We start from the raw sequence: 16,104 nt of genomic DNA on the forward strand, positions 1-16,104 counted from the left end.
CTAAACGGACCACTTGCACTATAGCACTATTTTACGTGTTACAAAACCCTGCCAACCGAGATACGTATCACGAGTTTTGTTCTCTAAGTCGCCAGGCAAAACGATTGTTCGCTTTCGTATTAGAAGTCGACGATTTTTGCCTAGTCACGGTGACAGACAGTGTTTGCAAGGGTGCCAACCCTATCACAGCCGTAATTGACGTCACAAGTAATACACCCCCTGTTTTCACCTTTGCACCCTTTCCGTTTGAAGTCTGGTGATGTCATCGTATGTTGACACATGAGTACAAACTATGCAGCGGAGATGTAGAAATGACGATCATTCTGGACACACTCGCGGCTTGCAGGGGATGTATTCGTGGTATCCGCAGTAGGGTGAGTAGTTTAAACAAATTTTGGGGAACAGGAATCGCTAGGTTCGGTCTGCATTCTGTACGTTCATGCCATTGATTACCAGCCACTAAACCGGCCGTTGGCGTTCCCGCAGTCGAGTCGAGTGCTGAACATGTGGAACAAGCGTGCACATTCAATGAAACGTTGGTATCAACGCAAATGCTGTTTTTAGCTTTCTGGTGTTGCTGCATTTATGATCGATCTAAAAATGTCTTTAATTCACGGTTTCCCAACTTGTTAGAGAAATGTTGACCCCGCCCCACTCCCGCCGATTTAGGTACCTTGATTGTGGTTCTATACGCAAATTACCAAGTTCGTGCATACTTGCGCATCATTTACACAGTAACCCGTCCTTGTACATAACAATACCCATTCAAATATAGCCGCCCTTAGGTACGTACGCAGTATGCCTCATATGCCTCAATACAAAGGTTCAGGACCAACGACTTTATCGGGGGGATCATGTAGGCCCGGCAATCATGAAAATTTTTCATGAAAATCACGTATTCGTAATTTTGTTGTTGTACACAAAATATGAATTATAAAAATATATGTCTCAGGAAATGATAGGCGATAATAAAGCTATGAGTCCTGATTGATATTGTATGATACATGTACCGGTAATATTAATCTCTGTCCTGGAACCCGGTCCATGGTTTGCTATTCTAACACACAGGTTGTAATAATCATTATTTTTGTTAGTAAATAACTGCAAAATGAAAATGGGAGTTTCTCAAAATGGGTTATTATTTCATTCAGTCCTTGCCGACAACACAGTAAAAATGCACATTGTTTTTTTGTTTTTTTTAACATATGTCAATGAGTCAAAACTGTCAAATGAGTTTTGTGACTGGCAAATGTATCTGTATTCACTGACTGCAAATGAAAGCGGTCTCAGCAGAACATTTATCTGGTCTAAGGTACGGTAGCATCAGATGGAACCGAAAAGAAATTTTGCATGTCTCGCTAGAGTCAATAGTTGTGATGTTTTATATATTGCAAAACAATGTTTCGACAAAGCAAAAAAAATGTTTTATTCAGAGAAGGTAGTTGTTTTGACCGTCACCAGAAGAAAGAGAAAATAAGTTACCCATTCAACAATTCGTACTGTTTCACAATTGCAAGTACCGTAGACTGAACTTTGAGAACGTGAATTCGAGAAATGTAGAAGATTCTTTCATTCAGGTGAATTGTACTTAAAATATTTTTTATCTGCAGTATTCAGTAGAATATGATTTTGAAACAACATTTCATTGGAAACAACATTTAAGTGTGAAAAATAATTTACAAGACAAAAATCAAATTACTGTAAAATCTGTATTAGAAGCTGCACCTATTCATTATGAACAATTGAGAACCCAAATTTTACCATTTCTCATGTGTAGATGCTCTAATGGAAGCCGCATCCTCTCTGTTGCATTGTACATGTACCATTTTAATAGAAGCCATGGTTTCTAATACAGATTTTACAGTAATATGCTATTACACAAAGGTTTATTTGAACAAGTTGGTTCAGAAAATACTTTCATTAGTCACATTTAGACAGGTGGTCTTCATACAGGTCTACATGTAAATTGCATTGGGACTGCTGAAAGGTGGTTACTATGGGCAAGTGGTTACTGTTACTGGTTTGACTGTTATATTACTTGTACGGTAATGTTCATATGCAGACATGGAGCACAGGGTATTTATAATGTGTGTGATTAACGAGTGTTCCTGTATGGGTCATTCATTTATAACTGTATCATTGTATAGATAGTACAAAGTTCTCTATATGCTACGTTTACACAGCAGCATTCTATCAGTGCCGAACTACTGCACCTTCCACCGACTATCGGAAGATTATCTCCAATTCGTTTTCACGGTCGAGAACTGAAAAAGAGCCGGGATCTTCTAGAGTTCAATTCAGTTTGATCAGAGCCAAAAGAAACAGTTACCACAAATAGTTAGTATGAAAACAGCTGAAAACAACAGCTAAAATACGGTAAATGTGTTACTTCCTATTCACTTAAGTCATTGTCATACAAAATTACCATCTTGTAATTGTTCAACTGTTGTGATGTGTGCAACAGTTGTCAATCTAAACCAAAGACACTAGAGAACCTCTTTTGATTTTGACTCTGATAGTTGGGCCCGATGCATATACACGGTCGGAGCCATGTCAGGGCACCTCCCTATCGGAGTTCAACCCCAAGGGGGGTTTATTGGAGCCAAACGTGGCTCGAGTCAGCTTGGGTCGAACACATATACATGGCATTGGGCTCAGATAAAATGCTGTCCTGTAAATGTAGCAATTATTGATTTATTTGTAGTAAATGGAAGATATACTGTGAAATACTTTATTTTCGCTGGCATTAATTTTCGCTGAAAAGGCTTTTTGGGCATTTTGCTTGGAATTTATTTTCCCTGATTTTTGATGAGTTTAATGTGAAATATAGAAAAAAAAGTATATTCGCTGGATTTTATTTTCACGGAATGATCCCTTCAGCGAAAATAGCGAAAATAAATTGCAAGCGAAAATAAAGTATAAAACTATTCTACAATAAGTTAATGTTTTACCATTGTTTTATCCAACTGCTATGTGAGATAGTGTACAAAATTCATGTGATGTTCTGTAAGTGGGTCTACATACGTATAACTACTGATGGTGAAAAAATTATATAGGATTTTGCTGCATTACCGTGAGATACCTGAGCTCAGATTAACATAGCTGTTATATTCCCGATTTCCTAGGAATCTTTGGATATTGTAAAAGGCACAATGTAAATATGGTGAATATATAACATGTTGAATATGGGAAATTGCGCTCAACGCACTGGAGTTCATTTGCCTCAGAGCAGATGTTATCTTTGTGAGAGCATGTTACTTATTTTGGCTGTAGAAGAGATACACTTGTCTGATTTATGCAAATGCATGCAAATCTGGTACTACCAGTACATTATATTTCAATGACATTTATGGGAGAGGATTTTGCTGATTTGCAGATTGTGCTTATTCATATTCATATTATTATCGATGTGTGAGCATTTTCTGTTATATATTTAGCCCCCATTTCAAAATTCAAAATTGCTGACTGACAGCCATTTTGTTTTAAAAAAAGATGCTGTCTGAGAGCCGTATCTCTGACGCCTAGGCCTTCACAGATGATGTTCGAATTTCACATGTACTTCGTTCATCACTTATGACATGCCCTGACTGATTGCCCTGACTGATTGCAGTCAAGTATCCTCATACTTTATAAATCATGTCACCTATATTGACATGCATTCAGTTCAAAGTTCTGATTCCAAATGGCTGTTTCTTTTTCTATTCTACAACGCGTACTGTTCATGACAATCAGGATGGAGTCGGCTCAATTTGAATTCTGATGCGGATTCTCCCAAAGCAAATTTTTTCAGGTTTTGTTTCATCTCAAAAATTAGAAGAAATAGGTAATAAATAATAAATAAAAAAAAATGGGTAATAAATAAAAAAATCAATATTAGAGTATTTTTTATAAAAAATGTCTTAGTTTCACTAAAAATAGTTCACCAAAAGGCAGCTTTTATTTGAGATTACGGTAGATAACATTTGTGTCATCACCAGCCCCTCATGCCATGGCCATGCACCCCCTTACCCTGGGGAGCAGATCCTCTGGCAACCATAAAATTCTGATTGACCAGGGATCACATGTGGCCACAGTCAACTGTGACCTGTCTGATAGTAATTTGGCCCCAAGGAAGCCAGAGAATGCTCTATTTTAACTTAGAATTATCAAAAACTCCACGCCCTGGTAGGGAGAACCCTATTTCTCCCACTTGGTGGTGCCGTTGAATTGCAGCGCTCCCTCTTGCATTTTTTTGATCACTGATCACTCCCATAGGCTTGGTAGATTGATTTGACAAATAACAAACGCTTCTGTAGAATACTCTCAATGTCAGCAATTCCTATTTCACACATTTACTGAATTTTACCAAAAATAAAGTATGTTGACATAAGTGTGCTCTAGTTCACTTGAGCTCACCATCAATGTAGCTGGTACCTGGGAATAATATCAAAATTAAAACTGAAGATATTTGAGTGACAGGCATTTAAGCTCTACATTAAAAATCAAACTATTATTGTGTATTGAATAGCATCTGTTATCTGTTAGGGGAAAATAAAACAGCCTCCACCAAGTTTGTTAACTTAAGATACTGTTACTGGGTATACATGAATGTGAATTGTAGTAGCAAGCTACCCCGCCCTTATTTTGTTGTTTTGTTTTCACACCAAACCCTGTAGTGATATGGAAACCATCAAATTGACAGGCATTAGTAGCATTCCTAACACATATGTTAAACTCAGTACAGTCGATTTATTCTAACCCCTACACAATGTACATCAGTCAGGCTTCAAGCAGTAATCTGCTTTTTAGACCTTTTTGTTTTGGTTTTTCATTTAGATTTGTTTGTCTGTGAGTTATAAGTCCGTTGGTTAAACATCTGGTTATATTGTCTCTTTCTACCTTCTCGCGTGTTTGTACATGTATTTGTGGAGACAACAATATGAGTTAAAGGTACTTTCAGCGCACAAAAGAATACATTAAGCAAAACGAAACCATTAATTTAGGTTTCAAGATATTTACCAACATTGTTGACACTGGCAGTTCACCTGGGTCATATGAAGGTCACATTGCCTGTAAGAAGAAGTGTTTATTACGGTAAGCTCTGTTTGGATGAAGTCTGAAAACTGAGAGTGATAACTTTCGTGTATAAACTCTGTGCATCCATACTGTATATGTCTGCTTGTATCCACACCTGTATCTCAGACATGCCTTGACCATTCACAATTGAACTTCGCACATGTATCATAAATTTGGGGATATATTACAGGGGCTTTTCTAGAAGAAAAATTGCAAGAGGGAGAACTGCAATGCAGCGTTGCCACCAAGGGAGGAAGATCGGGTTCTCCCTACCAGGGTGTGGAGTTTTTGGTAATTCCAAGCTAAAATGGAGCATTCTATGGCTTCCTTGGAGCCAAAATTACTATCAGACAGGTCACAGTTGAAGACAGTGGCCACATGTGATCCATGGTCAATCAGAATTTCATGGTTGCCAGAGAATCTGCTTCCCAGGGTAAGGGGGTGCATAGCCATAGCATGAGGGCGCTGCACCCCAGTTCCCTTGTTTAAAAAATTCCCTGTATTATGTACATGTATTTGTTTCATGAACTTCTTAATTTTAGTTATAAAGATACATCCAAATCAAGCAGTCCCAAAATTGTGCTTGCGTATGGATGAATTTCATTCAAACTTGGTACATACAGGACATTATGGGACGTTGATTTCAGATTAGATTCAAAATGACCAATCACTTTCAAATTACAGAAATATATCAGAAATCATGCTGCTATCATGCACATGCATCTGTTTAGAAGATGTTGAATGAAGTCCATTTTCAAGCTGAAAATGCTCCAAAATCAAACATTTTTACAATTGTAGAATCAGATCTAATTAAACTTGGCACATACGTTACATTTTAAAACGTCCTGATTCAAAATGACTGACTAGTTTCAGTTTTGTTTTCTCTTACACAATAGTGTCATGTTGATAACTTGTCCATTCAAAGCTAATTGTTTTTTGTGATTGATTTAAAACATGCTGATTTGCTAAAATTTTCCTGTTAATTTCAGGTGTAGTACATGAGTGTGCCTGTAACACCAAACTGTGTGCACTGGGGTGTATGTGCAAAGTTCAAAATAGTTATGCATGCATTCATTTCTGAAGATTTCTTTTCTGACATGGTGTACCTTCATTAGGCAAAAAAAAAACGGGAAATATAAAATAAAAATGATGCAATAATGTGGTTAAATAACTTTTTTAGACGAAACGCAAAACTATTTTTTTGAATGACCATATCATGGTATTTTTGATACGGGCTGAACATGTTTTTTGATAACATCTATTTACATGTTTCTGTAAAAAAAAAATTACTGAGAAAGTTCTCTTGTAACCTACAATCAAGTTTAATGATGGGAATATCAAAGGTTTCGTTTCCGCCTTTTATTTTTGGACTGAATACAAAGTAGTCCTGGCTATGTCAGGCTACCATCAGGAAGGGAATAGATTGGGAGTAAAAATATGAAATATTTGGTACTTATAAAGCTATTGCATTTGTTTCATGTAGCTATTTATGTCTTCTTGTACACCGCGTATATTGATGGGTTTACACATGGCTTAGGTTGTTAATTGAGAACAGTTTAATATTGTCAGTGGTTTGTAGTTCCATAGAGAGAGAGAGAGAGAGAGGGCACAGGTCTTGCTCTAGACTACAAAAAATGTGCTTCTATTATATTTGTCGTTTGTTTCAGTTACAAATACTTAAATTAACAAATCTTAAACCAGTTTCCTTTTTTAAATTTTTTTTAATTATTATATAATATAATACTCAAATTTGTAAAAATCTGAGCGTCTGGTGATTTATGATTTGAAGCTATGCAAGTGAGAAAGGAGGGATGGGGTATTGTATCTGGCTGTATGTAGATTTTGGAAATAAAAATTTACATTCTTTGAGAGGACTGTTTTTGCCGAGTCACGTTGACACTTAGTATTGTCGATGGCAATGACTCAGCATAATTATGATTTACTGCTTAGATCAAGTGTTATTTATAGTCACATTTTTGATGCAGTGAAAAAGAAGGTCATATTATTATAAAATGAAATTAATAATTACTATGCTGTGCATGTATACTCAGCACTATGGAGTAAGGGCCCCCTAACTATGTAGTTATGGATTAACAATTGAACTCGTACAGTATAGGTGATTAACTTACAGGTAATATGCAAATTACTGTTAAGCATCAGTACCAGTAATACTTTCCTGGACTAGGTAACATTTTCACTGCTACAATGTACAACACTTGTGCTGACTCATGGTTGTCTATATAATAGAGTACACATAGCATGGTTGTGTCCACACATGGAACTGCAAACCCTGGGATTATCAACATCAATCCATACCGTTTTTCATCAGTATTCAAAGATATTGACGTGTAATTTGTACATAAGATAAAAAACAAAGGCTGAGAAAGAAAAGCCAAGACATGATCATCTAGCTTATGTGCAATTCACAGGTCTTTCCGCAAGGTTAAATAATAGTGTTTTTCAATAGTTGAAATAGTAAAAAAAAATCACATAAGCGAAATTGGTCATCAGGTAATCCTTTAAACTAACATTAGTACGGCATATGCACTACCGTATTTGCCTATATCTATGCTTTCAGATGATGTATAGGTTGTTATATTTGCATGCTTAGTAACTTTAAGAGAATGTCTAAATCCCAGATCAATATATAACTCATTTCCCTCCTGTTGCTGCCTTAATTTGGCTATTTACAAAAGATTTGTTGAAAAAAGTTAAATATAGATTTGTGTGTTCATTTCAGGTTTAACCAGGAATGCTACATCATGGTTTTATATACTTACTGACATCGTCATTGATACCATCACTATGTCTACGGATGTATTGAGTACGGACGTGGCCATCATTGGTGAGTTGAAATCTTCATACCTGTAGATACATTTAAATGTAGTCTTAAAATTGGGTTTAATTTGGTGAACAAAAATGACTGGTGGATTGTTCAATGTATCAGATATGTCAGTGACCTCTCTGTCCTAATGATCCCAAAAAAATGCTCAAAATATTTCTTGGTTTTCCTGACTTACAAAAACTTGTCTTTCTGGTAAAAATATTTAGCAGTTTTACAGTATTCCTTCTTTCACAAGTCTTTTTTTTTGTATTGTTTTCATGTTATGTTTCAATCCTTTATGTAAAAATTTGTTTTGCTCTGCATATACCGCTATATTAGATATGTAGTGCATCTATCAATAGAACATATAAGCTAACAATTGCATTACCATGGATGTTTTTAACTGTTTTAAATTGTTGTAAATATGCAGAAATGTAGATACAAGTTCTTTGTTTCGCTTTCTGTGCATGGAGCTGATTGGACTTCTATTTTCATTGAAAAATTCACCTACTAGTACGTTTACACTGACTTTCAACGGCGGCAGTTAGACCACCCAAGACGATTAATTCAGAAGCAGAAGCTAATCTAAAATTTGAAATATCTTTTTTCTTGTTGCTACATTTAAGGTTCTACGCACAACAGGGGTTCCCAGACTCCTGAGATTCTGATTTAAAAAGTAGACTGCCTAAAATTTCATTACATTGTCACCCAGTGTCATCCCCCCAAAATCTCATTACGTACCTGGTACGGCAAATACATTTTTTTTAATTTTATTGGTAACAAAAGTATATTCTAAAAGAAGTTTCAAATAAAAACAAACACAACTGCATTGCTTAGTAACAAATGATCATGGTAGCACAATCCGGTCATGCTGCGTTTCACAATTGTTGATTATTACTCTATAATAACTTATAATAATAAACTATAATAAACTTATACCGTAAAATAACGTACAGAAAATAAATTCATCGAATTGTTATGAAATGCAAATAAAATTCAACTTAGTTTCATCATAAGCGAATAATTCCGGTCGCATATAAACGCTCAATGCTGTAGGATATCTACCATGTTTTGTTCTTGAGTTGACCTGATAGGTCAGAAGTGATTTATCGATGTTGTAGTATGATCTTTTGTCTTGGATTTTGATTGGGAATACAGCATGATTTTTTCTTTAAACCAAAAAAAAATGTTTCTTTAAAAGATTACATTGTTTACAGTTATAACAGCTCATTGTCAAAACGAAGCTTACTCATTCATGCTAGTCACAATAAACATCATACTCTTGAATAGACGTCAATGACTATGGAAAAATATAAATTAGACTCTATTTTAGGTATCACGAATGATTGAATGATTGCCCCCAAAATATTTAAAAAAAGCCTTAAAAACTGCCCAAAAATTTTTTGAGGATTTTTCTGGTCCCATTTTATTTTATTTTAAACTGAAACTGCCGTTTAACGACCCAGGGCGAATTTACGGCAGAATTTGGTAACATAGTGTGGGTCTAATGAAGAAAGGAGTACAAGGACATATTGTTGACATGTATAAAAGATATTTATTTCAACATAATAATGTCCACTAATAAAAGAAGACCTTTCTTATATGAGGGTAGGACACAACCCATCTCACATAAAAGCTTTCATATGATGTACAGGTTTTTATAGACATGCTTCGTTAATGTCAGGATCACAGATCAAGTTGTTACTTGTTTCTCCACTGGAAAGAGTCATGGTTGTCACACAGCATGTTCAATTTCATGTAAATAATTGTATTTTACAAGTATTGTGTATGCGACATAAAATCCCTATCAAACTCAAAGTCATGTCTCAACAACCACTGCATTTGTATAGTTGTTGTTTACAGTAATGTTTTATCAAATATTGCCTGTTTGTCATGTGATATATGGTTTTATATGAATGTTGCCAATAGTAACATGGTCATAAAATCAAGTTTTGTCGTTTACAAAATATGCTAGTAGATGTATATACTAGTTCCAAAATTTAAGGGAGGTGGTTGTTGCGCAAACTTGTACGAGATTTGTGTTTATAAACAGTAATTTTTATCACAACTGAAGGATTGCTGATATGTTTTGTATAAAAAAAAGCTTCAGCTGGCAATCTGTCAATACGGAATTTGTAAATCTTTCATGCATGGCACGATGACCACTGCCATTCCAGATGCAGTCATCACTTGTTTACATTAAGTGTTCAATGCGGGGTAATTTATATGGTTATTTTTGTTACTATTTGTTTCAGGTAATGGGCCTTCAGGAATCTGTCTGTCCTATATGCTGTCTGGTAACACACCATATTTCACTGGTCAACCGCATCCAAATATATATTTACAACAGAAATTGGAGGAACATCCGGATATTTCTATACTAGAGCAGGTACAAGGTCATAAGAATCTGAGACATGCATTGTTCAAGCTTGATAGAAACATAACACTTTTTTACCCACACTTCATTTACTTTGATGGATCTTTTTCTGTAGAAAAACAAAATTGTGTTTACTGAAAAACATGCACTTTCATCACGTATATGGGCCGAAATGACCCAATAATGCCGCTCAGTTGATTTTAATGTGCTGTTTATCTTTTGTCTTGACAAGATGAATAGAAATGGTTCTGTTGAATTTATAGCCAACTCAAGGTTTTTGTAGATGTATGGTGTGACGGCCGTTAAAATTACACAATTACGATATTGTTGGCGCCCTTTTACATCTACATATGCTCATGAAAAAAAAAACAAAAAAAAAAACATTGCATTGCATCACTTTTTGTTGCATTGCATTTGCTTGAGATACGCTTAGTTCTCACTAAATACTAATGCTTGAATTTGCAAATTTTCATCTTCTTAGGACCTCGAGTACCTCAGTGAAGGTTTAGAAGGTAGGTCAACCAATCCAGTGGCATTGCTGTTTGATGCACTTCATCATCCCAATGCGGACCTTGGTCATAGTGAACCATCTAGACTAAAGTGGAGGCAGAATGAAGCGAATAAAATACCGCATGTTGTGCTTGGCAGTACATTACCAGGTGGAGCCTGGCAGGTAAGCAGTAACTTTGTTTGCTCACTGGCTTCTCTCAGCTTAGTGTGCCATTTCTGCTGCTATTGTTCCAGCATTTGAATTGAATTCCTTTTTTCGTGTTTGAGTCATTGCTGTGTTTTTAGGCCATGCTAGCCCTTATTTTGTTTAAAACAACTTGAATATCCAAAACGTAGAGTTGCACTACTTTGGCATTATGATAGTCTAATGATAAGATGGCCGATATCTGCAGAACAGAAAGTGACATCACATTTTAAGATCACTTATCACATTATATTGTTGTTCTAAATTGCAGACAATGGGAGATTCCAAACTCACCCTGAGTTTGCAAAGTTGGATGGAACTGCCTGGTTTGAATTTTGTGGAATGGCTTCAAAAGTTACAAAAGTAAGTCAATAACTTTGTATTTAGGAGATCTATGGTACGATATATAAATAAAGTACATGTAAAATACCGTAATGCATTGTACTGAGATATAAAGGCTTCAGTCTCGTATAGCCTCTAGGCTCATAACCTTCGACTTTTTGAATTATTTGCATATCTCTTTGTCACATGACTTGCGTAATTTGAATATGATAATATGCATTTGTGTTCTTCAATTAAATATATTATGAGTAAATGACGTGTTACTTTTCTTTCTGTTTAGGGATGATAAATGTGGAGATTCAATCCAAAACAGAGCCAGTTTCAGCGACGTCAGCAAATACTACTCAGAGTATGTTGAGTGTATGGGTATCAAGGAGAACTTCCTGTCTGGTGTTTGGGTGAAATCGGTCAGACGCATACGTGGCAAGAAAATTAATTACGAAAATGGAGAGTGCGAATTTGTTTCTGAAAAACATGGTGATTCGGAGAACGTGACAAATCTGTTTGAAGTGGTATATGAGAAGTCTGATAAGGAGAGTAGCATGACTTCGGAGTTTAAGATTCATGCAAAAAATGTTGTCTTGGCAACTGGAGCATCAGATCTCCCAAACAAACTTGACATACCCGGTGCGGAGTTGGGCTTTGTTAAATATAAAGTGCAGGACCTCGAAACAGCGGTTGAGGCTGGAGAAATGAATGCAAAGTCTGATCCTATTCTCGTTATCGGTGCTGGGCTTAGCGCTGCCGATGCTATTTTACATTCCCTTAAATCACACATCCCAGTGGTTCATATAATACGCCGACGTGTCAACGATCCAGAGGTAATGCTGAAGCAACTGCCGAAAGCCGTATATCCAGAATACCACACAGTGTACCAGATGATGAAAGGCGAGAAGTCCAGTATACCCGATGCCCAGTACACTTGTTATGATCAACACATTGTTAAGGAAATTCAATCAAATGGTATGGTCACTATATATGGACCTGACGGCGCAACCAAAGATATCAAAGTATCACTGGTTATGGCATTGATCGGGGCCAAGGCCAACTTAAAATTTCTCTGTTGCAGTGGTCAGCGTTACTGCGTGAATCCTAAAAAACAGATTTCAAGCAGGAATCCTATAAACATTGACCCATATACATACGAGAGTATAGCATCTCAGGGAATCTATGCCTTAGGACCTCTAACTGGTAATAACTTTGTTCGATTTCTCAAGGGTGGAGCATTAGCCATATGCAGCCATCTCATAATGAATAAGCATTATGGTCCCAGATCTAAAGAATTATAAAATTACATATACTAAGTCGGGGTTTTAAATTTCAAACCTTCCCAAATGTTAAAGCATCATACATGTATATAAAGGCATTAATTTTTCATTGACTTTTAATTAGCTGATATGGACAATTCTCTAAATTAAATGCAATAGAACTCATTGTTTCATTAGTCAATCTGTGAACTTAAAACCCAGTGAATATGCTCAAAAAATCATAATAGTGAAATTATATGCTAATGCAAATAAATAGTTTTACAGTGATGTACTTTACTAGAGGTGAGGGGGAAACAAACGCACAACTGTTAGGATAATGCCTTTCACATCTATGATTTAAATAATACATAAATATTGATTATAATCAATGTAATTAAAGAAAAATTTTTATAATTGTATATTTACACATCTCGTGGCTTGGGTTCATTTAAAAAGATTTAATATGTTTTTAACTTTATGAACATTTTTTTTTTCTGTATCAATTTTATTTTATTTCAGTTGCTTGGTGTTATCATTTATTGGAATATATGTAATATGGTAAATGTTTTATGATATTATGTAAAACAACATATCATGTTTATATTTTTATAATAAGGCATAATAATTGTTCTTAAAATTAAGCCTTCATGATATATTATGTATTCAGCTCCAACCTTCGTTGAAAAAGTATGAAGTTATAAAAATGTGTAAACTGTTCTTGAGAATGAGGTGTTTCATTTGCGTCACAGATGTAGCTCTACGCCATGTGCAAAGATGCAAAGCATGTAGTTTACATTGTTTGTTGAAATTCAAACGTTACATAAATTAAAAAAAACAATAGTACAATAGTAATACTGGCATTTGGAAAATGTATTTTGATAGATTTGGAAGTTAAATGGCAGATATTTGAATAAAAATTGACGAAATCTATGACATTTTTGATGATACATGTACAACTAAAAGAAAGGGTCAATGACCTCAATTTTTTTTTGCGTTGTTTCAAAAGTGCTGTTATGGCACTATTTTTCTTCTACATGCACCTGTATTGGAACATATGGGGTAGAATAAGGGTCTGTGATTGGCTGAAATGCTTGTTATTTTTTTTTTTCTCAAAAAAGTTGAAGGCAATATTTACAAACTCCAATATCTCTTACTGCAGCCTAGGTTATCAGAAACACTGTAAATTTGATTTGCAGTAAGACTGCAGTAGACTTAGAACTGTATCAATATTGTATTGTGTATATAATTTATGTTCCTATTTATTATATTATTTGCACGAAGCATACTGTGTATGCATATTGTAACTATAATACGTGGAAGAGGAAAATAGAGGGGGCAGAAATTAGAAACTTTGAAAAAGAAAAATATCCAAGAATGTGTAGGATGTTGCACTTTATATATTAATCTACTGATGCAATGTGTTCTACATCATTTTACTCCAGTATTTGCGAAAGTTCAACTACTTGTCTGATATTAAAATGTAGAACATCATACGTTCTTTGTGTTTGGTGAAAGGACACTCTTTTGATTTGTAAAAATTGGTCACATTTTCAATAGAAATTATTATTTCATACCAGACCAATTTTGATTGATCAATACAGTTTCGGAAATGTAAGTGTGTTCGAAGTGGACATGCAGGAGTTTTCACATGAAAACACTTTATATTGTCAATGTAAACTACTGAAGCTGAAACTATCGTATCATATATCTTTACAAATAGATTCATATGACCCTTTTTATTTAAAAAAAATAGCTTCTGACACAATGTTTCATTATCTTGAGTTTTGAACAAAAAAAAAGAAATTTTTAAAATTTAACTATTTTTTTTTTATTTTTTACTTTGTAATCCGCATAAATTAATATCATGTTCAACAAAAAGTTCAGCAATTTCTAAAGATTTTCAGGAAACTGTTTTGATCAAGCATAAAAAGTGAAACTATTTACATTGTAATATTCTATTTCTTGTAAAAGCACAGAAAACAGGAATGAATGTACTGTGAAATTTTCATCGCCATCAATTTTCACGAAATGATATTTTGTCTGGCGAAAATGAAGCGGTTTTCAGTTTTGCTTTCCCGGAGAAGAATGATTTATTAAGAATAATATTTTGTAGAAGTAGAACACACATGTAGTTTAAAAAACTTCCTTGTATAATAATTAATTAATTAATTAATTGAATTTAGATACAAGAAATAAGTATTACAACAGAGTGAAGCAGCGGCAGTATTATTTTACTTTTTGACTAAAATGTGAAACACTCAACCAATTTCTTCATTCTAATGAGAAAGTTGGGTATGTGGTTTTTAACTCAAATATATGTAATGCACTTGATAATCATATCGTATTTGCTGTTTTAGTAAATTAAGTTGCGATGGTCAAAATCTGTTGTATTTTAACCTTTTCAGTACCAATACCACAAATTCACAAAAAAGTTTTGTTTATAGTCTGCACTTTTCTTCAGACAAAAATAGCCAAATTATTTGAGTAAAAATTGACAAAAAATCTTGTCTGTTGGGTTCAAAATTAGGGTTCATTTCCAGAAATATTGGAGGACTGAAAAATTTGGACGAGAAAGTCTGGTGGTGAAAAGGTTACTGATAATGTCCATTTTTTTTTATTACGTGTGCATTTATTGAAAATGCGCTTATAATAGAGCAAATACTACACTGATTTTTTATATTGAAAAAATTAAAATAGAACCATAATGATCTTTTGTTTTAATTTGTGTGAAAGGTCAGTTTAATTGTGTAATTATGAAACACTTGAGTGTCCAACAATGTCTGCCACATAATCCATCAGTTAATGACACAGGTTACAGGGCCTGAGTTTATGACTACCAGTCATTTACACTATATGTATTTATTGATTAATAACTATATAATAGGTCACATAATTAGCTGCTATTTTTGATTTAAAACCATTGAATTGGGGGTTACCCAGTGTGACCTTGTGCTGCATTGCATGCTGGGACCTCACAGATTTGAGGGCATGTTCTAAACAAACAGTGAAAAAGCAGCTGCCTATGCGGTGTGAAGGGTAGTGTAAGTGAATTAATAAGACATCTATGGTTTAAATAAATAGTGGTAACTGAAAATAACAATAGCAACAATATATATATGAACAGAGTGTATATACTGAAGTCAAATATCTTGAACATTTAGGTGGCCTGGTGTGCTCACAAAGCTACTAAGTCAAACACCCAACATGATCAAATACTGTAAATAGGATAATTGTTCACTGGGTTTTGATTTTGCTTATTTCGTTGACTGGAAAATGCGCTAAATTAAAACCCAGTGAATATGTTAAATTTAGCGTAAAACATATTATCTAAATGATAAAACAGTGAATTTAAAACCCACTGAATATGCCTGAAATGGTAAATAAGTGACATTTAAACGCAGTGAAAATTGATCATTTTACTGTAGCAATACTTGTAAGCGCCCTCTAGTGTTTGTTTACGAGTAGTGGCCACATGAAGGCAATAGGAGATCCACTCTTGAATCGGTCAGAATGGTGATATCAACATCATTGTACTGTTCTCTTCTTGAATCTGCTAAGTTGAGAG

At 34.7% G+C, this 16,104-nt stretch overlaps 1 protein-coding gene across 1 annotated transcript; it reads left to right on the forward strand.

Annotated features, from left to right (window-relative positions):
* The first annotated feature begins 266 nt into the window (after window positions 1-266).
* On the forward strand, window positions 267-15,247 carry LOC100369788 (oxidative stress-induced growth inhibitor 1-like). Its single transcript, XM_006821815.3, has 6 exons — window positions 267-374; window positions 7,796-7,900; window positions 10,135-10,268; window positions 10,738-10,929; window positions 11,222-11,313; window positions 11,573-15,247. Exons 2-6 carry the CDS (start codon window positions 7,861-7,863, stop codon window positions 12,579-12,581), a joined length of 1,467 nt encoding a protein of 488 aa, XP_006821878.1. The 5' UTR covers window positions 267-374; window positions 7,796-7,860; the 3' UTR covers window positions 12,582-15,247.
* Window positions 15,248-16,104: the final 857 nt, after the last annotated feature.

This window comes from Saccoglossus kowalevskii, chromosome 6, assembly GCF_978046115.1.
Source record: "Saccoglossus kowalevskii chromosome 6, keSacKowa6.1, whole genome shotgun sequence".
Taxonomy (NCBI): Eukaryota; Metazoa; Hemichordata; class Enteropneusta; family Harrimaniidae; genus Saccoglossus; species Saccoglossus kowalevskii.

Coding starts and splice junctions, on each gene's coding strand:
- LOC100369788 (XM_006821815.3), top strand. CDS start 7,861: ATGTCTACGGATGTATTGAGTACGGACGTGGCCATCATTG. Junction 7,901..10,134: donor TACGGACGTGGCCATCATTG/GTGAGTTGAAAT, acceptor TATTTGTTTCAG/GTAATGGGCCTTCAGGAATC. Junction 10,269..10,737: donor ATATTTCTATACTAGAGCAG/GTACAAGGTCAT, acceptor TCATCTTCTTAG/GACCTCGAGTACCTCAGTGA.